At 53.7% G+C, this 26,686-nt stretch overlaps 4 protein-coding genes across 5 annotated transcripts in view; all 4 read left to right on the top strand.

Moving 5' to 3' along the window:
* Positions 1-633: 633 nt before the first annotated feature.
* Positions 634-9,062, top strand: LOC132436541 (glutathione S-transferase theta-1-like). The gene is given in 6 exon segments (XM_060029463.2): positions 634-745; positions 2,553-2,640; positions 4,169-4,232; positions 4,234-4,320; positions 8,495-8,671; positions 8,868-9,062. Coding segments are annotated over 6 exon segments (723 nt in total).
* A 1,668-nt stretch (positions 9,063-10,730) lies between these two features.
* On the top strand, positions 10,731-16,166 carry LOC132436049 (glutathione S-transferase theta-3-like). Of its 2 annotated transcripts, XM_060028468.1 has the most exons (5): positions 10,731-10,921; positions 12,293-12,380; positions 12,930-13,080; positions 15,227-15,403; positions 15,733-16,166. In XM_060028468.1, exons 1-5 carry the CDS (start codon positions 10,810-10,812, stop codon positions 15,925-15,927), a joined length of 723 nt encoding a protein of 240 aa, XP_059884451.1. In that variant the 5' UTR covers positions 10,731-10,809; the 3' UTR covers positions 15,928-16,166. The 2 variants fall into 2 exon arrangements, with proteins under 2 accessions (XP_059884451.1, XP_059884450.1); XM_060028467.1 differs by lacking the exon at positions 10,731-10,921 and having other exon boundaries at positions 11,648-12,380.
* A 2,008-nt stretch (positions 16,167-18,174) lies between these two features.
* Positions 18,175-20,776, top strand: LOC132436540 (D-dopachrome decarboxylase). The gene is made up of 3 exons (XM_060029462.1): positions 18,175-18,394; positions 18,727-18,902; positions 20,517-20,776. The coding sequence occupies exons 1-3, from the start codon at positions 18,287-18,289 to the stop codon at positions 20,587-20,589; spliced, it is 357 nt and encodes a 118-aa protein (XP_059885445.1). The 5' UTR covers positions 18,175-18,286; the 3' UTR covers positions 20,590-20,776.
* A 2,245-nt stretch (positions 20,777-23,021) lies between these two features.
* CABIN1 (calcineurin binding protein 1) overlaps positions 23,022-26,686 on the top strand; it is a 97,876-nt gene continuing 94,211 nt past the window's right edge. Inside the window, 1 exon segment of the mRNA XM_060028466.1 lies at positions 23,022-23,102. Coding sequence (XP_059884449.1) covers positions 23,022-23,102 — 81 coding nt within the window.

Below are 26,686 nucleotides of genomic sequence, written 5' to 3'. Positions count from 1 at the left end.
TCTTTGGATATATGCCCAGAAGTGGGATTGCTGGATCTTTCAGTGGGATCGCTCCATCATTTTAAAGGTGGGGAAACAGAGGCCCAGAGGAGGGAAGAAACAAACCCAGGGAACGAGATTGAGGCACTGGGCTGGCAGGAGCAGGAAGACCTGCTGTCAGAGTCCAGGGCGCGCACCGGGGCGAAGTGAGTTAGCCCACCACGCTGACCGTAAACCCAGAGGCTTTGCCTCTTGCTGGCGCCAGGATCTCTGCAGCTTGTGGCCAAGAGCGTAGATGCTGGAGTCAGACTTTCTGGACCTGTAATCAACTGTGGGCCTCAATTTTCTCATCCGTAAAACAGGAAGTTCTGACACACGCTACAACTAGGATGAGCCTTGAAGACGTTATGCTCAGTGAGATGAGCTTGGGCCTGGGGGCCCTCTGAGCCCCCCAACCTGCCTCCCCGAGGGGGACCATCCGGAGCCCTCGCCCAGCCCGCAGACTCGCCGGGCTTCCGCGATTGCACCCAAGTGCGCGGCCAGAGCGCCAATGGGGAGGTACCGGGGGGCGGGCCGCGCTGCCGCTCGTCAGACCCAGCGCTGGGCTTGCTGTGTTCCGTATCCCGTGCTTTGCGAGGCTGGTCCGCCCCCGCCATGGGCCTGGAGCTCTACCTGGACCTGCTGTCCCAACCCTGCCGCGCCGTCTACATCTTCGCCGAGAAGAACGGCATCCCCTTCGAGCTGCGCTCCGTGGACCTGCGCAAAGGTGGGCCAGGCCCGGGTCTGGGGGACCGAGAAGTCAGTGAGGGACGAGGAGGCCGAACACCAATTAGGGGGACCCCTCTCCGAGTCACCCCCGTCCTGGGGCCAGCACCGAACAGGTGAGCCACCAGGGAGATACGAGATTCGGGGATCCCCAAACTCTGTTTGGTCCCATGGAATGGACCACGGGGCTCAGCTGAAGCGGAGTAAAAAGTGGGGGAGGCATGAGGAAAGGAGGAGGGACACTGCGAACAGAGGGGGTGCACCTGGGCATAGGGTTGGGGCCCCAGGGAAGGAGGAGGGGGCTTTAGGGGGGCCGCATGGGGGGTGTGGCAGAGTGGGCCTCTCCTTTGTGGCCCCAGCTGCTGATGCTCTGGCCTGGGCTGCACTGGGTCCCCCTCTGTCCCTTCCTCCTCCTCCTGCTTTGCCTTCACTTACCTTGTCCTCTGCCTCTTATTCCTACCGGAAAGGGGGGCAGCCGACGGGGAGTTATGGGAGCAGGAGGGGGACTGCAGGGGCTTGGCGAGCCCTGCACTCTGAGCAAGAGGGTTTGTTTCTCTGACAGGTCCCCAAGGTCCCAAGGGCACAGCTGGCATGGCAGCTGGGGTAGGCGACAGCAGAACTCCCTTTTTGCTGGTGGGGCAAGTAGGGCAACTCTGCCTGGCTGAGCCTTCCACCCAGGGCCCCCAGCTCGGTGGGCCTCGCCTGCCATTCTGCCTTTGTGCCAGCCTGTCCTTCTGCCTGAATCGCCATCTCTTCCCAGCCTCCTCTGGGGACTGCCCACTTGTCCTGCCCAGGGGTTACCTCTGCAGAGTGTGGGGTAGGGGAGAGGGCATGGGGACAAAGGGATGTCCAAACTGGGCTGTCAGATAGAGGGTGCAGTAGGAGGTGTGTTTCACCAGGAGAGGAGGGGAGGGTCCCTGGTGAAGGAACAGTCGGAAGGGAGGGAAAGGGAGGAGAGAGAGTGGGGCTGAGGCTGGAGGGGTGAGGCGGTAGTGGATAGTTTATGGCTTTGAGCAGCTTCCCCCTGCTCCCGTGGTAATGGGGAACCACTGAAGGCTGTTGAGCGTGGCAGCAGTGATGCTTAAGTGTCCTTCAGAAGCTTCTCTCTGGCTGCATCTGAAGGAGCAGAAAACACTCATATGAGCTTGAGCAGAGGTCAGGGTCCTGGGGGACAGTGGGCTGCACCTTTCCGGGGAGCTGTGGTGGGACAAGAATGCAGAGCCTAACGACAGGGCCAGCTCTGTCCCCGGTGCCCAGGGCAGGGTGAGCAAGGGGACACTCAGGGGCCTGTGGAAGTTGGTTGCAAGTAAGTGGACACCAGGAAGAGGCCACTTGTCTGTGTTTGGTGACCCTACCTTAGAGTCCACAGGGAAAGGGGCACCGTAGGGAATCACAGTCCACTCAGGGCACCAGCCTCTCGGCCCCTGCAGTTGGGGACACCCTGCATGGGCGCTTGTGATGCTGGTAGTGGTGGAAAGGCAGTGGGTTGGGTGTCTGTGAGGGCCCAGGCAAGGAGAGGCCCCACCCTGGCTGGAGCTTCTTGAGCTCTGTTTTGGGGGCGTGCTGTTGGGGGAAGGTTATGCCCACCAGGACCTGGCAAGGGGTATCAAGGTCTTTTGCACCAGCTGGCAGAACAGCCTCCCACTCCTCCCACAGCAGCCTTTCCACACCGGAGAGCAACCCGGGGCTGGAGAAGAGCCATGAAATTGGGGCCTGGGCCTTGAGAGGGGGGCGGCGTGGGGGGTGGGCGCAGCCAGGCAGGGCTTGGCGTTTTCCTCCCACCACCCACCACGATGGGCTCTCTGCAGGCCAGCACCTCAGTGATGTCTTTGCCCAGGTGAACCCCCGGCAGAAGGTGCCTGCCTTGAAGGGCGGGGACTTCATTTTGACCGAGAGGTAACTGGGGAGCCGGGGCTGCTACCAGACCTCTCTAGAACCATCTTGTCCTAGCTCTCTATTTCATAGACAGGAAACTGAAGTCCTCCGAGGTGAAGGGCCCTTTGCCCAACATCCTACAGAGAGTCAGGGCTTGACCCCCGGCTCCTGCCTGTCCACGGTTTCAGTTCACAGGGATGGTTGGAAAAGAACTCATCTGTTTTAACATCTGTACCAATCCTGTGGTTGTTGGTGATGGGTCCCCGGGCAGGGGTGCGGGGCAGGGCGGCTTCATCCCCTCCAAGGTTGCCCGCTGGCCAAACTTGTGTTTTGATGCCCCAGTGGTTCCATCTCTGGGCTGCCCCTTCCCTGGGTGGGCCATGCCCGTGGGAAGACCACCAGACACGTGCATGTTTTGCATCACAACAGTCCCAAGAAATAGAAATCTCTTTAGGGAGGGTGAAATTTTTTTCCAGTTCCGCCCCCTTCATCACCTAAGTCACGCCTCCCACAACAAGGGGAACCTGGAACTTTTGAACTCATCTCTGGAATCTTGAGGTGGATGCACCCCCAAAGAATTCCTCCCACCTTCTGCCAGCGCCATCTTCCTTCCTGCTGCCCTTACTGTCCTGAGTCCTGTGCTGCCCACTGTTGACCTCCCAAGCGTACCTGCCAGGGGCAGCATGCAATCTCTGCATTTCTCTGTCTCTTCTCCCCTATTTTGGGAGGTGCATGGCTCCCAGGGACCTGTAGCCCTCCTCGGAGCTTCCTTGAACAATTAGTTGGGAGCAAAAAGAGCAAAAAGACAAGTGAGCTGTTCAGCTGCGTGTGGGTACAGGGTTCCCAGTAGGGAACCTAGGCCAGTGGTAGATACAGAGGTTTTCTGCCCCTTTGGCTGGGATGCCCAGCCCCTGGGGTATCCCGAGTTCCTGAAGGCCTTCCTATGGCCCCAAATTCCCACATTCAGTGCCCTTCCGGGTCCACCCCCGCCCCAACACCAAGGCAGTCCTCCTAACCCAGGGCAGGAAGGGAGCTGCGGGAGCGTTGTCTGTCCTGCTGGTTCATGATCCTGCAGCACTGCCCGCCCCCCCCGCCCCGCCCCACGTTTCCAGCTGGTGCTTTAGGGACAACAGGAAAGCCTTTTTGAACCACCAGGCCATCTGGGAGGGGCTGAATGTTGGATGACGAGAGTAGATGCAGACTGGAAAGAACTGAGCTTCTTTAAGGCTCAGCTTTGATGCCATCTCCTCCAGGAAGCTCTCTCTGGTTTTCCCATCAGAAGCTGTCTCAGAACACTTGGCAGGACTTGCTGTGGGATTTCGCCTGGTGATAGGATGAGCTTGGGTATTAGCCATAGACAGACTTTCAGTTCTGCCACCAAAGGCTGTGTGCCCTGGGCAACTCCCATTTCTGTTCTGAGCCTGGCTTCCTTGTCTGGAAACCGAGCAAATACCTTGGCACCTGGTCAGGAAGGTTAAGGAAGGGACTCTGTATAAAGCCCCTAGCTCCATACTTTCCCCCACCCATCATGTCCTCCCCTCCCCCACAGTATGGCCATTCTGCTCTACCTGACCCGCAAGTATAAGGTCCCTGACCACTGGTACCCCCAGGACCACACAGGCCTGTGCCCGTGTGGATGAGTACCTGGCCTGGCAGCACACAACCCTGCGGAGAAACTGCCTCCGGGTCCTGTGGCATAAGGTGAGGTGCCCCTCCCCAGGCGGAGGCAGTGAGGACATCGCCCAAAAGGGCTTGGGCAACATCGCATTTATTCTTCCTTTCAGTTTGAATAGCTTGTATTGACCTGACTTTGACTTCCTAATCCTTCCTTCTGTTTGCTGGTAAGCCCATCTAATACATTCTTTATTCGAGATATGTAATTTTCAGTTCTAGAAATTCCATTTGGTTCTTTTTAGAGTTTCCATGTCTCTGCTGAAATTCACCATCCACTCACCCACTTGGTCCATCTTTTCTTCTAAATTCTTTAACATATTTATAATAGTTACTTAAAAGTCTTTGTCAGCTAATTTCAACCCCTGGGTTCTCTGCGAGTCTGTCTCTACTGGTTGTTTCTTTATCCTTCTTGATTATGGGCCACATTTTCCTCTTTCTCTGTATGTCTTATAATTTATCATTATGTGCTGCACATTATGTATAAAAGGAGAGTAGAGACTGAATACATAATAAATACCCGAGAAAGGGCTTGCACTTTTCTCTATCAGGCAGTCTTGGTGGGAGGTTCCTCCCTTCCAGCTAGTCAGGAATGGGGCTGGCATGTGGCATTAGTTAGTTTCAGTTCATCTCTGGTTTCAGGTATCCGGAGGGTGGAATCAGGTTGCTCACTTTCCTCCAGCAGGGATTTGGAATCTAAGCACCAACTACCACTGTAAGATGGCTCTACTTTTCAGCCCCGCCCTAAGTTCCCCATGTGGCTGCTTCATCAGAAAACTCCTATGCTGATGGCAGGCTTACACCTCTGCTTGCCTGGACCCCAGGGATGAATGTGGCTTACCTAGGGAGGGCTCGTGCCCTCTGGAATTTAGTTCATTTAGTCCAGTGCTGCACCAAAGTACAAAGTGAGATATATGCAGTCTTAAATCTTCTAGTAGCCACCATTAAAAAGTAAAAAGAAACAGTTGAAATGACTATATTTTACTTAAGCCAGTGTACTCAAAATAGTAAAATTTTGGCTAATAAACACATGAAAATATGTTCAGTATCACTAATCATTAGGAAAGTGCAAATTAAAACTATAATGAGATACCACTTCACCCCCACTGGAATGGCTATTACATATATATATGTGTATATATATATGTATATATATATATATGTGAACAAAATAACAAGTGTTGGTGAGAATAAGAAGAAATTAGAACTCTTGTGCACTGTTGATGGGAATGGTAAGTAGTGCAGCTGCTGTGGAAAACAGTATGATGATTCCTCAAAATAATTAAAAATACAATTACCACATGACCCAGCACTTCCACTTCTGGGTATATACCCAAAATAATTGAAAGCAGGGTCTCGAAGAGATGTTCATAGCAGCAATATTCACAATAGCCATTATTCACAATAGCTGTGGAAGCAACCCCAGTGTCCATCAACAATGACACTTAAGTGCCCCTCAGTGGTTCTGCCTATGTTTCCCTCTAGGAGTTTTACTGTTCCTGGTCTTACGTTTAGGTCTTTAATCCTTTTTTTTTTTTTTTTTTTTTTTGCGGTACGCGGGCCTCTCACTGTTGTGGCCTCTCCCGTTGCGGAGCACAGGCTCCGGACGCGCAGGCTTAGCGGCCATGGCTCACAGGCCCAGCCGCTCCGCGGCATGTGGGATCTTCCCGGACCGGGGCACGAACCCGTGCCCCCTGCATCGGCAGGCGGACTCTCAACCACTGCGCCACCAGGGAAGCCCTTTAATCTACTTTGAGTTTATCTTTTTGTATGGTGCTAGAGAATGTTCTAATTTCATTCTTTTACATGTAGCTGTCCAGTTTTCCCTGCATCACTTACTGAAGAGACTGTCTTTTCTCTGTTGTATATTCTTGCCTCCTTTGTTGTAATTGACCATAAGTGCGTGGGTTTATTTCTGGGCTCTCTATCCTGTTCCATTCATCTGTGTCTGTTTTCTGGTGTGTATTTTACATGCACAGCACATTTCACCTAAGACGAGACATATTTTAAGAGCTCAGTAACCTCTCGTTGCCAGTGGTTTCCATATTGGACAGAACAGGTTTAGGCTTTTTTCGTTCTTTCTTTTATTTTCCTTTTTTTAAAGTTCTATAGTCTTTGAAGACTTTAAAGAAAAATAAGGTTATTTTCTTTTCAGTGTTATGGTGGGAGCAGTGGCTTTTTTGTGACTGTCATATCCTCATCAGAAGCACTCCTCATTTTTGAAAGTGTATGGCTAATTCTGGGTCATGAGTTTTATTGTGTCTTCTATCATTTTTTTATATGAAAAAGGAAACATCAGAGAACAAAAGTCAGAAGACCTCTTTGTTGCCCTTGTACCTTCCTGAGGTGCCCCCTGCTCCCCAGGATCTGGTTCAAGTCCTTTCAGTTCACAATTTTCTACATTATTACATTTATGTGTAGCCATAAAAATAAAGTTTTGCTTTGAGTGCTTACAATTTTATATAAATGCTCTCATATCATTCTGGAACTTGCATTTTTCCATAGTGCTATGGGTGGGTCTAATGTATTTTTTTCTAACTACTGTATAGCATTTCCTGATAAGAATAAATCAGAATTTATTTATTACCCTCTTATGGTCTTTTATATTTAAAGAGGAATAAAAACACTTTTTAAAACCCTAAGAACTTTGGAACCACCCCATGGGAACAGAAGGGAAATGTAGACAGTCTGCTGCTGGGGTGAGGCAGAGAATACACGGGAGGTGGACTTATGTGGGGTTTGGCAAACTAAGAGCCGTTGTTCCCCCCACCCTCCCGCTTCCCCCACCAAGGAGTAGCTTCTCCCCAGCAGCAGCCTTAGATGCTGTGCTGGTGGCTAGGTAGGAATGCTGGCCCTGTGTGGCCAGCACCTTTATGTTAAAAAGAAGCTGGAAAGTTCAGGATTTTTATATGAAATGTCTCCACTTTTAAATGTCAGCAAGTGATCCATAGTTTTAAAAAGTCTGCAGCCAGGGGCTGCCCTGGTGGCGCAGTGGTTGAGAATCTGCCTGCTAATGCAGGGGACACGGGTTCGAACCCTGGTCTGGGAGGATCCCACATGCCGCGGAGCAACTAGGCCCGTGAGCCACAACTACTGAGCCTGCGCGGCTGGAGCCTGTGCTCCGCAATAAGAGAGGCTGCGATAGTGAGGGGCCCGCACACCGCGATGAAGAGGGGCCCCCGCTTGCTGCAACTAGAGAAAGCCCTCGCACAGAAACGAAGACCCAACACAGCAAAAATAATAAATAAATTAATTAATAAACTCCTACCCCCAACATCTTCTAAAAAAAAAAAGTCTGCAGCCAAAGGAATGTCATTAGCCCAGCACTGGCCTCCAGGCCACTGGTGGGTGATCACTGACCCTGTCTACCTTGTTGTTTGGGGGAGGAAACAGAAGCCACCAGGGCTTGTGCACAATCTTAGTCCTGTTTACCTTTCCAGAGTCCCAGGCTCCCCAAGCAACTCTACCCAACAAAACACCAGACTGAACATGAAGCTCCCTCCCCTGCTCCACATCCACTGTGTCTCCCTGACAGCTCTGGCAAGCCTGAGGCTGTTGATGGCTTCACCCCAAATGCCCTCCTCCCAGAATCCTGAACGCTACCCTTTCCTGGCTCTTCTCTCTAGTCCCTGGCAGCTCCCTGGGTCAGAAGACGTCAGTTCCACGCTTGGCTTAGTCTCTTCTTGGCTGTGTGGTCTCAGGCAACTGTCTGTCTCTCTCTGGGCCTCACTTTTCCACTTACAAGATGAGCCCTGTACTATTATTCCCATATCACAGATGTGGAAATCGAGGCTCAGAGAGTTTGAGTGTTTTGCTCTAGTTCACATAGTTTATAAGCAACAAAGTTGAGACCTTAAAAGCCCATCCTCCTAATTATACTGTATGAGGTACTGATTTTATAATCTGGGGGAAAGAGGTTATAAAATAATTGTTCCTAAGCCAGGCCCTCCCCCCAAAGTATGAAACTCATTGTTCAGGTCCCCTCTGAGTCATTCTCAAAGGGGTTTGAGTCCTTCTGTCAGATGCCCCAGGCTCAGATTGTGGGAGCAGGAATAGTTCCGGGAAAAGGAGTCCTTTAGGAATTTCCCTGTAGGAAAAAAAATGCATGGAACCAGGAGGCAGCTCTAAGGGCAGGGAGACTTGCCTTCCTGCCTCTGAGGCTGGACTGGGTCCTAACCCCCCACTTTGCCTGCCCACCCACCAGGTGATGCTCCCTGTTTACCTGGGTGAGCCGGTCTCTCCCGAGATGCTGACAGCCACGCTGGCAGAGTTGGACGTGACCCTGCAGGTGCTTGAGGACAAGTTCCTCCAGAACAAGGCCTTTCTCGCTGGGTCCCACATCTCTCTGGCTGACCTGATAGCCATCACGGAGCTCATGAATGTGAGTGGGCAGTTGTTGGGGGGACTAGGCAGGGGAGGTCCTGGGTGGCTGCTGAAGTCCTGCTCACACTGCCTCACCTGGCCATGGGACTGTGCTTATGTGTAGAAACCTTCTGGGGTTCTGTGGCCTCCAAACCAAGTAGATGCTGCCATACTTGGCCTCACCCTGTCTCATCCTGTCCCCTGTCTCCCTACAGCCTGTGGGTGCCGGCTGCCGAGTCTTTGAAGGCCGACCCAAGCTGGCTGCGTGGCATCAGCGCGTGGAGGCGGCAGTGGGGGAGGTCCTCTTCCAGGAGGCCCATGAGGTCATCCTGAAGGCCAAGGACTCCCAGGCTGCAGACCCCACCATTAAGCGGAAGTTGATGCCTAGGGTGCTGTCCATGATCCAGTGAGCCGGGAAGCCTCTGCTCTGCCCTTGGCAGTTCACAAAGCACCTTCCTTTCCATGTCCCATGGGAGGCAGACCCAGAGAGCAGGCGTGACTTGCCAGAGTCCCACTGCCCCTCTGCTCCCTGGGCCAGGTCCCCACTCATCTTCCACAGCTGCCTAAAAGCCACGATGAGAATGGCATACCCAGACCTTGTCTCCTTTAATCACTGCATCTTCTTTTCAGTTTGGGAAATAAACCTGGGCTCAGCCTGAGCCTCTGCTTCTAACTCTGACGTGTGGTTTATTTGAACTTCCTTCTGTCCTGACCTTGGTCTTGGCCTCTATTCGAAAGACAACCCCCTTTCCTAGACCCCATGGATCAGCTTCCCCCTGATGGTTGTCAAGAGTGAAATTAACAAATGCCCCCTTGCCTTCTAGTTCTTAGAGAAAGACAGCAGAGGTATCGGGCGTCCACTGGTGTTGGCTGTAGGCATGCCAGCTATCACTTTGCTGGGCCAGTCACCCAGGACGTGGCCCTTTGGCACCAAGTATTGTAAATCACAAGTCCTGCATCTGTCCTGAGGAATTGGTCGGGAGGGGAAATCCAAACAGCAGCTCTCCTGGTCAGGACTCAGTCATGAGGGGCCTTAAATGCCACACTTAGGAGCTGCAAACCATGAACAGGAACGGAATGCTCAGCTTGCATTTTAGAATAATATTCTGCCTGCTGTTGGGGGTTGGACTGGACGGTGGCCAGGGAGGAAGCAGGGAGATTTGGATATTGCAGTAATCCGGCCAAGGGTGACTTGTGGAGGAGGGCAATCCACTGGAGGGGGTGGAGAACATGGCTCCGCCCTGGGGGGATAGGTCTTCTTTAAACTGGGAGCCTGGGGCCCAGGAAGGCCAAGCTATTCTCAAGTTTTGCAGTAACCGATCCTCTTGCCAAGGGGCTTTTTCTGAGTCTTGGGTTTGGGGACAGGGTTTTTTATCCAGGACGCTTGCTTAGAGAATGAGGGCATCATAGCCACAGACTTCAGGAGCTCCAGGGTTGTAGTTGGAGGGGTTTGGCCCTGCAAAGGAAGTGGGGAGGTTCCAGGCCCCCCTGCAAACCTCTAGATGGGCCCCACAGGGCTTCTGCTTTGCTGGAGGGATTAGCCGGGAGTGTAAGGAAGGTTGGGGAGGGGCGGCTTCCTGAGGTGTGGACCTAGTCTTTGCTGGGTGCAGAGGTCCACACGCCCTCCCCAGCCTCCACCCTGTGCAGTGGGCCCAGGGGAGGCCGTGGCACCTCCTTTCTCCTCCTCTATTTGTGTTCCTGGGGACTCTTAAGTCCCTCCTCTTTCAGCCCCCTCCGCGAGTGGGAGAAGGTGGCTTGGGCCAACACTTTCGACTCTAAATTCACTGAGTGTCTGCGCTGGAAGCGCCCTCAACGTCGTCCCCCCAGTATCATCCCCCCGCCCCATTTGACTCAGGTAGACATTGAGGTCCGGGTTAGGGGACTGACCTGGCGGCGAGAAACTGTCAAAAGTCCGTCTCCCTGTACCCTCCCCACCAGGGAAGGGACCCCAGCCCAGGACCCCTGAGAGGGAAGGCGGGAGAGCGAGGCCGCCGCTGATTGGTCCAAAGTTCTCCGGCACCATCCAACGGGCGGGGAAGGCGCGGCCCGGCTCGATTAATCAGGCTGCGCGCGGCCGCCGCCTGGGTAGCCGGTGGTCCCCGCCCCTGCCGCCGTTTCTGCCCCAGTCCTGCACTAATCCTAACCCCCGCCCTCGCCATGGGCTTGCAGCTCTACCTGGACTTGCTGTCCCAGCCTTGCCGCGCCGTCTACATCTTCGCCAAGAAGAACGGCATCCCCTTCGAGCTGCGCACCGTGGACCTGCTCAAAGGTGGGCCCGGCAGGCAGGCCCGGGGTCTGGGCCCCTGTGTGCACACGGACTCCCGGGGCCCCACGGTCAGGCGGCCTGCGCAGACAGACGGCAAGAGACAGACTCCAGTCGGAAACCGTGGCTTCGCCTATAAGTTGTGTATTTTCAGAGTCTTTACCTTTGCTTAGTGAATACTAACCGTTCTTCAAAATACAGGTTAGGAAGGAGCAGAGCAGGTAGAGAGCAGTGGGGGTGTGGGGCCGCGGGAAGTGGAGTGACAGCTCCAACACCTCCACACCTGGGCTTGGAGAAAACAGTGAACTGCCTCCTCATTCCCAGTGGAAGCAGCCCCCATCTCTTGAGTTTCTGGGTCTGCTGGCAGGAGGAGGTTGGACACCTGCATCTGGTCTCCTCTTTACTCCTACCTATGCCTGCCTAGGTCCCCTCCACTTACACAGAATCCGGGGAGGGGGCAGGGCTGTAACTGGACAGTAGGATAAGCTCTGGATTCAGAGCCCCTCTGGCAGACCCGGAGGGAGACCCTGCTTGGCCGAGCCTGCCCACCTTCTGCCTCTGGTGCCCCAGCGTGAGCCACCAGCTGCTTTGATGCCAGCTTGCTCTGACTTTTCAATGCTCCTTGGGGTGGGGGCTGGGCACAGAGGCAATTTCTAGAGGGAGGATGGGTAGGGGTGATTCCATCCATGCAGTAGAAGGGCAAAGAGGCCCACAGGCGGTCGTACGGCCAGGCTGGATCCCGGCTCCACTGAAGCCCTCCGACTCCACATACATTACTTGGTGTACCGTCTGCACTGGCCCGGGACAGGGAGGTATGCAGATGTGATTCAGACATGGGAACCCCTGTGGGGGAGGAGCCTTGAAGGTTTGGCACAGGAAAGAAAGAGGAGCTGACCTGCAGGAGGTTGAGTGGCTGAGTCGGGCAGGTATTGCTGGTGAGAGCGAGGTTTGCTGAGGGCCAGGAGCAGGTGTGGCTGGAACTCTGGGGTGTAGACAGGTCACCCAGTTTGCATAGAGAGGGGGACTGCAGTGGACAAGGCTAGAGCCCAGGGAGGAGGCTAGAGTGTGTGATGCGTGGATGGAGTTGGCTGGGGCTGGGGTGGATTACAGCTGCAGTGAATCACCCTCCTCCCAAGTCCAAGCTGAGATGCTACTTGACCCAGGTTCCAAGGTGGGGCGAGTGGACACAGGAAGGGGGGACCTCTGGCAGGCTCAGCGTGTATGATCCGCTGACCAGCAGAGTGGCCTCGTCTTCTCTGATGCCCCACCTGGATGGAGGCCTCAGAAAGTTGGTGCCTGGACATTGGGGTAGGGGGTGGGCAGAGACCTCAGAGGGCTCAGAGTTCTCCCCACCTGCCTCACTGGTCTCTCCCACAGGCCAGCACTACAGCGATGACTTTGCCCAGGTGAACCCCCTGAGGAAGGTGCCCGCCTTGAAGGACGGGGACTTCACCTTGGCCGAGAGGTAACGGGTCCCTTGGCTGCACCAGTCAGCCATCTGTGTGTCCACCGTTGATGGCTCGGATCGTGGCTTCTGTGCCCTGAGCCCCTTACCAGCCCGAGGGTGGAGAGTGGATTGAAGTCAGCAGAGCTGCCCAGGGCTGGGAGGGGCGCCTGGTCTTCCTCCTGTTGCTGTCCCTGCCCTGGAGATGTTGGAGAATGGTATTGGAGTCACTCTCATCCTTCGGGACACATGTTGGGCACTGCTTCCTCATGGGAGATTTCTCTGAGCATACATCCACTTTCTGAAATCACATGACATTTTGTTTTTCACTTGGTGCCCTTAGTTCTGATGATAGGATGGCCCAACATAGAGCTGTGTGATCCTGGCTGTCACTTAACCTCTCTGAGCCTCACACTCCTACTCTGTACCAGAAACAGTGAAATGTTCCACCCCCAGGAGCTGGGGAAAGATGTGTGAGGAGCAGGGACCGGCCTCACCCAGGGCCTGGCCCCTGTGGAATGGTTAAAGAGTGACTGGGGCATGTCCCCCTGCACCCACCGTGTCCCCCAGTGTGGCCATCCTGCTGTATCTGACCCGCAAGTATGAGACCCCCGACCACTGGTACCCCCAGGACCTGCAGGCCCGAGCCCGTGTGGATGAGTACCTGGCGTGGCAGCACACGGCCCTGCGAACAAGCTGCACCCGGGCCATGTGGCAGAAGGTGAGCTTCAGAGCAGGGAGCCCTTCCTTGGTGACCAGGGGATGGTGCTTTCTGTCTAAAGCATTCCATTCAGACCTGAGACCTGAGGACACTAAATTCTAGAATGCCAGAGATGCTCCAGGGCAACCAACTTGTTTCCCAGAGGGGAAACCAAGGCACAGAGCCTGGGAATGACTCCCCCAATATGTCTTGATTCCTGAGCTGCTGGAAATTAATCTTGTGCCCTTTTGCACACTCTAGGCTGCCTGGGAATATTGTCTTTTGGGAGAGAAAAGAATCAAACCTTCACTTTGCTACACATGTACTTTCCAGATGGAGAGGTGTTAAGTGAAAAACCTCAAAGTAGGAAGAAATAAGATATTTCACTAAATGTTGATCTGATTTCTGGGTATGCAAGGATTTATAAGCCTAGTAACAGTGGGAGACTTAAAGAAAAGGCTAATCGATTTTACACAAAATCTGTGTAAGAAAAAAAAAAGAATGAAAACAAGCAAAAAAACCTGGGAAAGATCTTGGCAAAGAAATGTTAGAAAGAACATTAAAAAAATTTTTTATAATTTTTAATTTTTATTTTTGGCTGCATTGGGTCTTCGTTGCTGCGTGCGGGCTTTCTCTAGTTGTGGTGAGCGGGGGCTACTCTTCGTTGTGGTGAGCGGGCTTCTCATTGCAGTGGCTTCTCTTGTTGCAGAGCACCGGTTCTAGGCGCACGGGATTCAGTAGTTGTGGCATGCAGGCTTCAGTAGTTGCAGAGTGCGGGCTCAGTAGTTGTGGCACACGGGTTTAGCTGCTCTGCGGCATGTGGGATCTTCCCAGACCAGGGCTCGAACCCGTGTCCCCTGCACTGGTGGGTGGATTCTTAACCACTATGCCACTGGAGAAGTCCAGAACCCACATGCCGCAACTACTGAAGCCCGCGCGCCTACAGCCCATGCTCTGCAACAAGCGAAGCCACCAAAATGAGAAACCTGTGCACCACAAGGAAGAGTAGCCCCCACTCGCCGCAACTAGAGAAAGCCTGGGCGCAGCAACGAAGACCCAACGCAGCAATAAATAAATTAAATAAATAAATATGCTTAAAAAAAATAAGACGCTCTTAGAAGCCCATCAAAACACAGGAGAAAAATGCGCAGAAGAAACCAGCAGAGATGTAACTGAAGGACAGAGAGAAAGGGTCAATAAATGGATGAAAACATGTAACTTCAGTAAAAATCAAGCAAATGCACATTAAAAGAGCATGCAGATACCATTTTTACTTATCGAACGTGCAGAGGTTTTTGAAATGTGAACTCTGAGTTATTATTGGTAAAGCACTTAGTGTCTGGCACAGAGCAGGCTCCCTGCGTGTGTGAGGGAGTGTGAGCTGGCCCCTGCTGCACGTATGGAACCACTGTTCTGGGGGCCCATTTGTTGTTGTTGTTTTTGGCCGTGCAGCTTGTGGGATCTTAGTTCCCTGACCAGAAGTGAAACCCAGGCCCTCGGCAGTGAGCGCGGAAGTCTAACCACTGGACTGCCAGGGAATTCCCTCGGGGGGTCCATTTGGCACAAAGAAGGTTTCCATAGCTTTACAAGCTGTGGTGGGGGAGGAAGCCCGGTGCATTTGAGGGCAGAATGGAGAGAAGTCCAGGAGACTGAGTGTAGATGTTTGCTACTCAGAGTGTGGGCCATGGGCCAGGAGCATGAGCGTCACCTGGGAGCTCGGAAATGCAGAGTCTCAGGCCCCACCCAGGTGTACTGATTAGGACCGTACACTTGAACCACATCCCAGAGGGATCTGCACGCACATTCCCATTTGAGAAGCCTGGGGTGGAGTGGGAGGTGGGGTGGGAGAGGATGGCTGCTGCCCTGTGTTGAGGCCTTTGCAGTGAGGGCACTAGGGAGCCATGGAAGGCTTTATGCAGGGAGAAGATATGGGCAGACTGGGATTGCCGAAGTATCCCCCGGCTGCCCGATGTGATGACCCAGGAAGAGGTGGAGGCTATCTGTGCCTGAGTAAGGGATAAGGCCTGGGCTGGTAGTGGCTGTGGGTGGGAAATGGTAGATGGGAGTGAGGAGAAATGCGAAGGATGGCTGATAGGTGGAATGAGAGCAGGAACCATGCTGGGCCTTGGGCAGACCCTGAGCCCTCCCCTGCCTGCCCGCCTACCAGATGTTGTTGCCTGTGTTCCTGGGCCAACGGGTGCCCCCTGAGACACTGGCATCTACTCTGGCTGAGCTGGACAGGTGCCTGCAGCTGCTTGAGGACAAGTTCCTGAAGGACCAGGACTTCCTGTCTGGGCCTCACATCTCAGTGGCAGACTTGGTGGCCATCACAGAGCTGATGCATGTGAGTGTCGTGGGGTGGGGGGCCAGCTGGGCATTGGGGTACCCTGGGAGAGAGCCAGTGTACCAGCTCACGTTGTCCTTTCTGGCTGGGGGGCCCTGGGCGGGTCACTTCCCCCTCTGAGCCTCAGCGTCCTCATCTGTAAAAAGGGGCTTAAAAACCCCACCCTGCAGGCTTATTGAGCAGCTTCTCGGTATTTCCTGGAGGAGAACCCCCAGCCTATCACCCGTGTGGCAGAGGAGGGAAAATCCACCCGAGGGATCCCTAAGTTGGGACATGCTGCCTTGTGCTTCTCTGGGTCCCACCCCTCCACCCGGCTTCCTCTCCCATAGCCTGTCAGTGCCGGCTGTGACATCTTCAAAAACCGGCCTAAGCTGGCTGCGTGGCGCAAGCGGGTGGAAGCTGCGGTGGGGGAGGACCTCTTCCAGGAGGCCCACGCGGTCATCATGAAGGCTAAGGACCTGCCTCCAGCCGACACTGCCATGAAGGAGAGGCTGAAGCCCCTGGCGCAGCTTTTGTTGCAGTGAGTACCGGGTGGGCCTGCAGAGCCACCATCGACGGAGCTCTGTCCTCAGAATAAAGAAATGGCACTGCCTCCCCTCGGCTGTGAGCGAGACACCTTCGCAGCATCCGGTCCACAGTGCCTTCCACACGCCAGTCCTTTGTTCCTTCTTCTGTCTGCCTGCCAACTTCACCCTTACCCCTTGCACTCTGACTTCCATGTAACCTCTGGAAATAGCTTTAGTAAACACAGATGTGACCCTGACCCCCCGGCCCTCTCCTGTTTGAAACTTACCCTGGTGCATCACTGCCCTGAGGCTAAAGGACAAAGGACGAGTCACTGAACTTTACATTTGAGGCCTTGCCCCCGTCCCTCCAGGGCACCCCCTCTGGTTTCCCCCAGTAGCCCACCATTTTCCTGGCTCTACCCCCCCCACCCCAGCACCAACTCCCAGCTTCCTCCTTGGCCTCCTGGCCTTGGCTCAGCCTATTTCTGCTGCTTACCGGGCTCCCCCTCACCTTTCCTGCTTGGTGCTCTTCCTGGTCTTTTGGCATTTGTTACCATGTCCTTCTCCAGGGAGAATTCCTCCAGCTTCTCACCCTAGGCCAAGTCAGGTGACCCCTCTGGGCTCCTCAGCCTCAAAGCTTCCCTCCCTCAATCCTGGCAGGGAGCTGGTTCCATGCCCCCTGGACTGGCACATGTCACAGTTGACTTGGTAAAGAGAGTCACAATCAGGAATCATCTCAGTCTCCTGGGTCTGTCTCCTCCCTCTGGGGTGACGCTGTCTCCCACAGGTGGGGCACCGGGCTGGTTCATGAACCTCCTTGCAGGGAGGGAAGTATCAGGTTAGTTCCCGGCCCTCCTGGTGCTGCTGAGGGGCTTTGCTCTCCCATGCCTACTCGTAACCCCGGCCACTGTCTTCTCCACGCTACACCCTGGGTCCCAGACTTGTCACCTGTCCCTCAGGATGGTCACAGTCTACCTGTCTTGTGTCCTAGACCCTCTGATATCTGAATCATCTAATAAAGGAAGGAGACAGGGTCATGGACAGACAGAGCCTCAGCCTGCCTGCCTCCCATAGAGGCTCCTTTAATATGTGCACTTAAATAGAATTTTAGATGTGTAATTGAAATTGTTCATATACACCCATACAATTTCAATTATCTTTGTCATTTACAATTCAAACAGCTTTACAACGTAGATGAGAGTACCATGTTTGGCTACCTCAACAGACCTACTCGGTTTTTTCGTTTTAATTAATTAATTAATTTGGCCGCATTGGGCCTTTCTTGCTGTGCGCAGGCTTTCTCTAGTTGTGGTGAGTGGGGGCTACTCCTCGTTGTGGTGCACGGGCTTCTCATCGTGGTGGCTTCTCTTGTTGCGGAGCATGGGCTGTAGGCACATGGGCTTCAGTAGTTGTGGCTCATGGGCTCTAGAGCGCAGGCTCAGTAGTTGAGTGCACGGGCTTAGTTGCTCCGTGGCATGTGGGATCTTCCCGGACTAGGGCTCGAACCTGTGTCCCCTGCATTGGCAGGTGGATTCTAAACCACTGCACCACCAGGGAAGTCCGACTTCCACATTTTAAATAACAACTTTTGTTTCACCTATAAAAACATAGGGTCCTGTAAACATTGCTGGTAATTCTACTGGGACTTGGTGGCTCTCACCCCCCGGTGGGCTGTCCTTCACCGTGAGGTAAGGTTGGCACAGGCACAAGAGGCCACAAAGGTAGATGTCTTTGGGGGCCAGGTAGGGATGCAGGGAGCCCGAGGGTCTCTGCCCAGTCCCACTCGAGCCCACATGTATCACCAGGTGACCTGATCAAGAGAAGCGCAGATTCACACATGGAGCGTGAAGTTGCTTGACTTGGAGGCAACCCATTTAAAAATAATTTTAAGCCTCCGTGACGACGTAACGTTTTTAGGGTGGAGCCTGGGGAAGGCTCCTACAGGTGTGTGTGTTTGGGGGGGGGTGTTCAGACCTCCATCTAAATATTGGCTAAGAAGCAGAAGACCGCAGCAGCGCCCGAAAGCGGCAGGAGACCGGAAACCTCGGCCAGTGTGGCTGGGGCGGGGGCGGGGCCTGTCGTGTGGGCGGGGCCTGGAGCGGCCAATGTCTCCTTGGGGGTGGGGTTACTCGGAGCCGGCCGGGCTACAGCACTTCCGGAAATCAGCGCCGTAGCACGCGGAGACTGTCGGCCGAAGCCGGGGGGTGTAGTCTAGGCAGCCAATCGGGGGGCGCTGTGTACCTGCCCAGCCAATGAGGAGCGGGTTTCCGCGGCGCCCCGCCTCCCCCGCTCCCTACAGCCCTGCCCTGGAGATCACCCACCTGGATTCCGTGCTTTCTTTCTCCCTGGCGGCCTTTCGCGCGCCTTCCCGCTAGAAATGCCGTTCGTTGAGCTGGACACGAACTTGCCCGCCGGCCGTGTGCCCGCGGGACTAGAGAAGCGGCTCTGCGCGGCCACTGCCGCCATCCTGGGCAAGCCTGAGGACGTGAGTATGCCCAGGGGAGCACGGAGAGGGAGGAGGTTGGTGGATGGGGTCGGGCTCTGTCCGCGCTTCGGCTTCCCCACCGCGACCCTGACTCTTCCGCGCCCGCCTCCCGCCAAGTCTGACCTCCCGCTCTCCAAGACCCCGCGGCCCCACCCGCCACGTCTGCTCCTGTCGCCTTGCCCAGCCATGACCCCGACGTGACCTGCAAGGACCCCGGCCCGTGCCCCCGGCCCTGATCCCGCGGGGCCTGCGCTCTCCCACTCCGCGCTACCCGGTCCTCAGCACCATCCCGGCCTACACTGGCCTCAGGCGAAACTTTCGTGTCACCGCAGCGCGTGAACGTGACGGTGCGGCCCGGCCTGGCCATGGCGATGAACGGCTCGGCGGAGCCCGGCGCGCAGCTGCTCGTCTCCTCCATCGGTGTGGTGGGCACGGCCGAGGAGAACCGCGGCCACAGTGCCCGCCTCTTCGAGTTTCTCACCAAGGAGCTGGACCTGGCCCAGGACCGGTGCGTAGGGGCAGGGAGAGGACCCTCTTGGGACTGCTGCGAGACGGGGCAGGGATCCGACTTGAGGCCCTTCCTAAGGTTGGGGAAAAAATTAATTCCCCACCCTTCGCTAGAAGGATGTGGTGCCGCAGGGCCCCTTGCGCCCCCCGGTGGTGGGCCCACCTTGAGAGTGGTAGTGGAATTGAGTGAATTCCTGGCTCTGTAGTGGTCCCTGTGACACCTGGGCAAGGTGTGGCCTCCAGGACCTCAGTGTTTCCATCTGTGAAGTGGGAAGGCTCTCCTTTAACCACTCCCTGGGGGTACTGCATGGGATGGCACTATACTGCACCTGCCTTGACACCTGGTAGGGCAGGATGTTGTTACCCTGACAAAACCAAGGCCATTTATCATCTGCCTTCAGGCTTCCCCACATCTTAGGGAAACAGGTGTAATTTTCTAGAGCGTCTCCAAGCTGGTCGAGGAATTCTGGGTATGTCCTGAGGCTGTGACCTTTGGGCCTATGGCCCAATTAGGTCCCAGGTAAGGTTCCTGGGAGGGCCACAGAGTAGTGGAAAGAGCATTGGCCTGAATGTCTGGAGACCTGGGTTCTGGGTCCCATGCAGCTGGAGGATCCAGACAAACCTGGAAGTGAACCATCTCTGGTTTGTAGCCTTCTCTTCTGTGAATAGAGAGGCATGGATTAAACGATTCCCAAGAACACCTACAGCTCCCAAACCTGGGACTCTGTGGCAAGGTTAAAGTTTCTTCCTGGGTGAAAAATATTCCTGAGCCAAGTCCATGCCTACAAGGAACTAAGTATATGAGAAGCTTGAAAGAACCCTCCAGAATGGAGCCTTCATTGGCCCAGAAAGGCTGGTGAAGAATGGTTACTTGTGGGGGGTGCTCAGACCTGGTCCTCAAGCTGGGGAGTGATAATAATTCTAACAACATAAGTAATGTGTAATTTACCATGTGCCAGATACTCCATAGGTAACTCACATGCCTGATCCCATTTGATCCTTAGAAGTTTTGTCCCCCTCTCCATACCCCTCGTGTGGACATGCCATCCCCAGGAGGTAGATACCTCCTTTATGCCTATTTACAAATGGGAAAACAGGTTGTCACATATACCTCCTTGGTACCAGGCTATCCCAGGTATCCTGTTTCTTCACAAGGAACTTCCTATCACTTCTGTGAGAGGGGCACACTCACTCACTCCATAGACATCACAGGGGTGGTGGGAGAGTCATCTCGTGCCTGGCCTTCTTGAGCCAGGCTTTGCAAAAACAGGCAGCTTGGGCACTGCGCATGCCCCCATGGGGCCTGCAGTTTGGAAGACAGGGCTCCCCTGTGAACCCACAGACAGAGCATACAGTGACCACAGAGGCCGCCATGTTGAGAGTCTGTTCTTGGTGGGTGATGATGATGTGCAGTCACCATCCCAACCTTGACATGCCCACTGCCCTGTCGGGGGTTGGGCAGAGAGCATTAATGGGTTGAGACAGGCTTGCAAAATGCCTGGTGGGCTAAGGCAGGCTGGCCTGAGAGCCCATGGTGGGAGTACCTGGCTAGGGGTCTTGGAATGTGAGGCATTAGCCAAGGAGCTGATGACATCTTTTTCTCTGTCTCCTGAAGGATAATTATCCGCTTTCTCCCCTTGGAGCCCTGGCAGATCGGCAAGAAGGGGACAGTCATGACCTTTTTATGATTGGCGTGGAGGGCATCCAGGGCATCTGTGAGCTGGCAGCCCCTTCCAGAGAGGCCTCCTGGCAGAGTGAGGGCCTGGTGGATACCAGCTTCTGGCACCCCCACATGAAGACAGGCCTGTGACCTCACGGTCCTCTTCCCCATCCTTACGACAAATAAATGAAGAGCGTTGTCTCTCAAACATGACTTCTCTACTTCCCTTTACCCTCCTCCGGCATTCTGGGCCACCCTGGGCAGCAGGGGTTGGTTTATGAGGTGGGGACTTTAGGGAACCTGGGAGGTGGGATGTTCCTGTCTTCAGGGCCTCTGATTCATGTTTTGTATCTCGGCTGCCCAAATCAGGGTGGAGGGCTCAGCCCGGAGGCCCTGCTCCCGATGCCCATGTTCAGGCTGGTGGGGAGGAGCTGGCAGCTGGTCCAGCCTGGGCCTTCCTGCAGACTCTGCAGACCAGATGTTCCTGTCCTCAGCCTGGGCTTTAGGGACCTTCCGTGGACATTGCCAAACTTCACCTTCTCCAGTGAATCTTGCTGAGAATTCAGTGTAGCTGTGCGCCTTGTAAAAATCTATGTCCCAGGGCTTCCCTGGTGGCGCAGTGGTTGAGAGTCCGCCTGCCGATGCAGGGGACACGGGTTCATGCCCCGGTCCGGGAAGATCCCACATGCCGCGGAGCGGCTAGGCCCGTGAGCCATGGCTGCTGAGCCTGCGTGTCCGGAGCCTGTGCTCTGCAACGGGAGAGGCCACAACAGTGAGAGGCCCGCCTACCGCAAACAAAACAAAACAAAACAAAAAAAACCATGTCCCAGAATGGCAAACCCAGAAATGCAACATCTGCTTCTAGAAATGGAATGAATGGGATCCCGCACCCCCATCTAAAGAACATACCATGCTTTTGCATTTCAGAGGATATACAGGTTGGGTGGGGGTAGCCCAAAGGAAGTCACCTTTTCAGTTTCCTTCCGGATGCAGAGTTTACATCTCTGGGTGCTATGTTTCTCTGCACAATTAAAGCTTTGATCATCCTGTGCACCAATGAAGTGCCAAATTGAGATCTGCAGTCTATGCAGTCCACCTGGTTAATAAGTTAGTTTCCAAAAGAATGTGCCTGTGCCTGCTGTGTTTACCTGACCACCGCTGAGGACTTGTTAAAAGCTATAGCTTGGAGTTCCTTTCCCTGGCTCGCTGTCCCAGCTGTTTCTGCTCTCATTCCTTCTGCCAACATGGATGTCTTGCTTCCCAAAGGGGCTCAGGGAATGTTTGTGGGTTGAATGCAAATGAATGGTTGAAGTGCCTAAGGAGGGATTCATGCCTAACCCTTGCCAGGACCATAAGGTAAGATCTGGTCTCCCCAGCTTCAATCTTATCCCCACTATTGTGAGTGATGTCATCTGTTTGCTGTGAGGACTGGCCCCTCCCCCCACACGGGCATTACCTCTCCCCGTTGTGGCCCCGAGTTTTACCCCCTGAAAACACCATGCTGCATGAGGCTCCTGCATGGCCAGCAGTGTTTCTCAACTCAAAACCTTGCCACACAGCTAGCTCCCTGCTGCTTGCACCACCCTTCCCATCTTTGTTCAACTTTCACTCCAGAGCATCTTTCAAGATACAACTCAGTTGTGGGAACTGCATACAAGGTTGCAAGTCATCCAGGAAAGTTTGAAACCATCTGTTTATGCTCTGTTTAACCCAACCCTGCCCCTTATACTCCTCTCAAAAATCAAGGTTGGCGACTCAATTATTTTTTTATCTACTAGCATATCGTTAAAGCTTTACTGTACTGAACCGTCTATGAGTTCTTCACCATGGTTTTACTGTCTATAAATAAAGTCAAAGAAAAAGCCATAACATTCGTTCTTTAAGTCATTCTTGCTGGACTCAAGCCGCTATGAATGTCAACCAGTGTGAAGCCCTTCCCTAAAACGCTTAGCTCCCAAGAGCGTTACCCCTGTGTCCCAGGCCCTTGTCAGAAACCCGTCAATGCTGGGCCCTCCTTCCGGCTCTGTTCTGTCACTTCCTCCCCGGTACGTTCATCCCCCGCTCCCCCTCCCCCTTTTTCTTTTGCTTCAGTAGTTACTTGTATCTGTGACTTTTAGGTTTCAAATCCTTTTCGGAACGAGGTGAGGTCCAGGTAATGTGAGAACGCTCTTCCGGCCCCGGTTCCCTCCAAGTGTCCCAGGTTTCCACGGCCTTCAGAACACCTGTCGCAGGTTGTAACAGTAGTGCGGCCGTCACTTGGCAGCTGCTGCGGGCCAGGCCCCGAGCTCGGTGCTTCCCGGGTACGACAAGCGGTGGGGAGGGAGCGGGCGCTGAGCCCCCAGCCGCGCTCCGGCCGAAGGGCAGGGCTGCGCCGGGCACCTGCAGGGTCCTCGCGCGCCAGCTCCGCGGGGCGGCGCGTGAGCGCTTGCCGACTGGCTGGTGGAGCCGGCTCCGGAGCCAATGGGAGCGCGCCTTGTTGTGAGGCGCGCAGCCGGCAGGCGCGGGGGTCTGGCGGACAGGCGGTTGCCGTGGAGACGCCTGGTGAGTTCGCTGGCAGCGGGTTTGGGGCGGCCCCGGGTGGGGGCGCGGCTCTGCCCTGCCGGGGGCGAGGGTTTGACGGGCGGCGGTGGCGGGGTCCGGCCGGGCGGACGCTGGGGCTCCTCGTGGGGAAACCGAAGCCGGGACCCGGAGCGGCCCGGCTGGGCCCCGCTGCCGCGCGGGCCTCTCGTCGGCTCCTGCTCGTCCCGGGGGGCTGAGAGGGGCTCCGCGTGGGGGCAGGGATCACAGTGGCCGCAGCGGGAGCCGCCGTCCGGTCTATGGCTTCGGTGCCGGGCCCCGCGCTGACCACCGCCTCGCGTCCTTCTACTTCACCTTCACGGCGGCGTTGCGCGGTGAGCGCCCCTCACTTGTGGAAACTGAGGCCGAGGGGACGTGCAGCCGCTTGTCCCGAGTCCCCGGCTCCCCCGCGGGCCGTTGGCTCCAAACTGCAAGCTTTGACTGCCCCACCGCCCCGAGGAGGCGGACCTGGGCCGGATAGAGCTTCCTGATGCTGGCAGGTGTCTGCACAAGGGGCTCTGGGGGCCCTCCACCCTTAGGGGCCTGGGTTACTACAGGTCGTGCTGTGTATGCGAATTCCATGCGGCGGCTGGGCTTCCTTCTGGGTGACTCATAATCGTTCTTAGAACTGGAGTATCCGAGTAATAGTATTATGTCTTGTGGCTGTAGTAAGTATGAGTATACTTATAATAATATAAGTATTCGGGTGCTATACTGTACTGAGTACTGTGGTCGCAGCCAAAGACAGTATGTAAGAGAGTGGTGGTGTTTCAATAAAATTTTATTTAGGGACACTGAAATTTGAATTTTATGTAAGTTTTATGTAATTTTCACGTGTCACGAAGTTTTTCAACCATTTAAAAATGTAAAAATCATTCTTTGCTCTTGGGCTGTATGGAAACAGTAGGCTAGTGAGCTTGCAGACGCCTGATTTAGTCCAAAGACTCATGCAGTAGAGGAAACTGAGACCCAGAAGGGTTATCTTATGCCATGTCAGTCACACAGCCGGGTAGTGCCCCAACTGAGCTTAAGACCTACTCTTCCCGACTCCTTCCCGACTCCCGGGCCAGAGCCTGCTAGGAAACATCACCACTTACCACTGGATCAGGGTACGAGGTGCTCAAAGTGTGCTGTTGTTATGTGTTCTGAAGGACATGAAAACTATAAAGAGTTTGAAAACTTCTGAGGTTTAACTCCTGAATGTGCTGTTCTGAGAAAATGCAACTGTTCTGCTGGGAGACTGAGAAATGAGTACCAGATACTTCCCTTCTCATCTTTATACAGTAGCTTTTTTTTTTTTTTTTAAACTCCTTTTTGTGGTTTCTAGGGTTTGTGGTGAATAATATGGCTATAGTCCTCATTCTCACATTGCTTACAGATGATAAATATATAATCTCAAATGGTTATTTCTTTGTACAGTTTTTATTTTAAACTGCTTTGTGTGTGTGTGTTTTTATTGAAGTATAGTTGATTTACAATGTTGTGTTAGTTTCAGGTGTACAGCAAAGTGATTTGGTTAGACATACATATATATCTTTTTTTTCAGATTAATTTCCCTTATAGGTTATTACAAAATATTGAGTACAGTTCCCTGTGCTATACAGTAGGTCCCTGTTGGTCATCTGTTTTATATATAGTAGTGTGTATCTGTTAATCCCAAACTCTCAATTTATCCCCCCCACTTTGGTAACCATAAGTTTGTTTTCTATGTCTGTGGGTCTATTTCTTTGTGGTATATAAGTTCATTTGTATCTTTTTAAAAATTTTTTTAGATTACACATATAAGCAATATCATATGATATTTGTCTTTCTCTGTCTTACTTCACTTAGTATAATGATCTCTAGGTCCATCCGTGTTGCTGCAAATGGCATTATTTCATTCGTTTTTTTTTGTGATATTTATTTAATATATTTAGTTTCCTTATTTTTTTGTCTGCGTCTGGTCTTAGTTGCGGTACGTGGGATCTTTTGTTACAGGGCGCGGACTCTTGGTTGCGGCGTGTGGGCTTCTCTCTAGTTGTGGTGCGCGGGCTCCAGAGTGCATGGGCTCTGTAGTTTGCGGCACGCAGCCTCCCTTGTTGAGGCGCGCGAGCTCAATAGTTGTTGCCCGCGGGCTTAGTTGCCCCGCGGCATATGGGTTCTTGGTTCCCCCACCAGGGATTGAACCTGCGTCCCCTGCATTGGAAGGCAGATTCTCTACCACTGGACCACCAGGGAAGTCCCTCATTCTTTCTTTTATGGCTGAGTAATATTCCATTGTATAAATATACCACATTTTATTTATCCATTCATCTGTCGATGGACATTTAGGTTGCTTCTGTGTCTTGGCTATTGTAAATAGTACTTCAGTGAACACTGGGGTACATGTATCTTTTCAAATTATGGTTTTCTCCGGGTATATGCCTGGGAGTGGGATTGCAGGCTCGTTTGGTAGCTCGATTTTTAGTTTTTTAAGGAACCTCTGTACTGTTCTCCATAGTGGCTGCACCAGTTTACATTCCCACCAACAATATAGGAGGGTTCCCTTTCCTCTACACCCTCTTCAGCATTTGTTATTTGTAGATTTTTTTAACACTTTATTTATTTTTATACATTTATTTATTTATTTATTTTTGGCTGCGTTGGGACTTCGTTGCTGCACGCGGGCTTTCCTTTTAGTTGTGGCGATCGGCGGGCTACTCTTTGTTGTGGTGGGTAGGCCTCTCGTTGAGGTGGCTTCTGTTGTCGCGGAGCACGGGCTTGAGGTGCGTGGGCTTCAGTAGTTGTGGCACATGGACTCAGTAGCTGTGACTCACAGGCTCTAGAGCGCAGGCTCAGTAGTTGTGGTGCACGGGCTTAGTTGCTCCGCGGCATGTGGGATCTCGCCGGACCACAGCTTGAACCCATGTCCCCTGCATTGGCAGGCAGATTCTTAACGACTGCACCACTAGGGAAGCCCTGTAGGGAGCAGGGGCGGAGGGAGGGCCTTCCTTCCTTAGTCCAGAATCTGGCAGCTGAATCGGTTGCTGTGAAGCCTGATCTGTCCACAATCAAAAGCACGTGTGGAAATCCACTCCCAGAGAAGAGTGAGTCCTTGGGGAAGCTGGTTTGGCCTCTGAAAGGTCGACTGAAAGACACCACCCAGAGTTGATGGGGACTTCATTCTCTCCCTTCGCTCTTCACAGGGGCACTGCCCCTTGGGATGTGTGTGTGTTTTCCCTAGGTACAGGGTTTTAGTGCTATAGTTTCTACTTTTATCGTCTTTTTTTTTCCAGATTGTATGGTGGTCACAGTGCCCATTGTAGCATAGTTTATAGTCAAGCAGCAGTTTCCAGAGTTAATCAGCAGAATTCTTTTTTCTAAATGTGGAACCCAGGAGATAAAATAGCTATCAGCCTCGTGGGGTTTCAGTCTTCCTCGTCTGTGAAGACTGTACTTTCTTTCTTCCTTGTAGGAACCCTTGGAGAACTCAGAGCCCATTGTGAAGGTCTTAGCTGTGAGCTCCGTTGGCAGTAGCAGTGGTCATTTTATTTTATACATGTGGAGCACGTGTTCAGTCTCTGCCAAGGCTCATTTCCACTGCCTGCTGG

This window comes from Delphinus delphis, chromosome 13, assembly GCF_949987515.2.
Source record: "Delphinus delphis chromosome 13, mDelDel1.2, whole genome shotgun sequence".
Taxonomy (NCBI): Eukaryota; Metazoa; Chordata; class Mammalia; order Artiodactyla; family Delphinidae; genus Delphinus; species Delphinus delphis.
This window is presented reverse-complemented; position numbering and strand designations above follow the sequence as displayed.

Bases quoted from the DNA above. Each gene is read 5' to 3' on its own strand.
- LOC132436540 (XM_060029462.1), top strand. From the start codon at position 18,287: ATGCCGTTCGTTGAGCTGGACACGAACTTGCCCGCCGGCCGTGTGCCC. The intron at 18,395-18,726 runs GTGAGTATGCCC...GTGTCACCGCAG, and splicing joins TCCTGGGCAAGCCTGAGGAC to CGCGTGAACGTGACGGTGCG. The intron at 18,903-20,516 runs GTGCGTAGGGGC...TGTCTCCTGAAG, and splicing joins CTGGACCTGGCCCAGGACCG to GATAATTATCCGCTTTCTCC.
- LOC132436049 (XM_060028467.1), top strand. From the start codon at position 11,986: ATGCGTGGATGGAGTTGGCTGGGGCTGGGGTGGATTACAGCTGCAGTG. The intron at 12,381-12,929 runs GTAACGGGTCCC...CGTGTCCCCCAG, and splicing joins GACTTCACCTTGGCCGAGAG to TGTGGCCATCCTGCTGTATC. The intron at 13,081-15,226 runs GTGAGCTTCAGA...CCCGCCTACCAG, and splicing joins CCCGGGCCATGTGGCAGAAG to ATGTTGTTGCCTGTGTTCCT.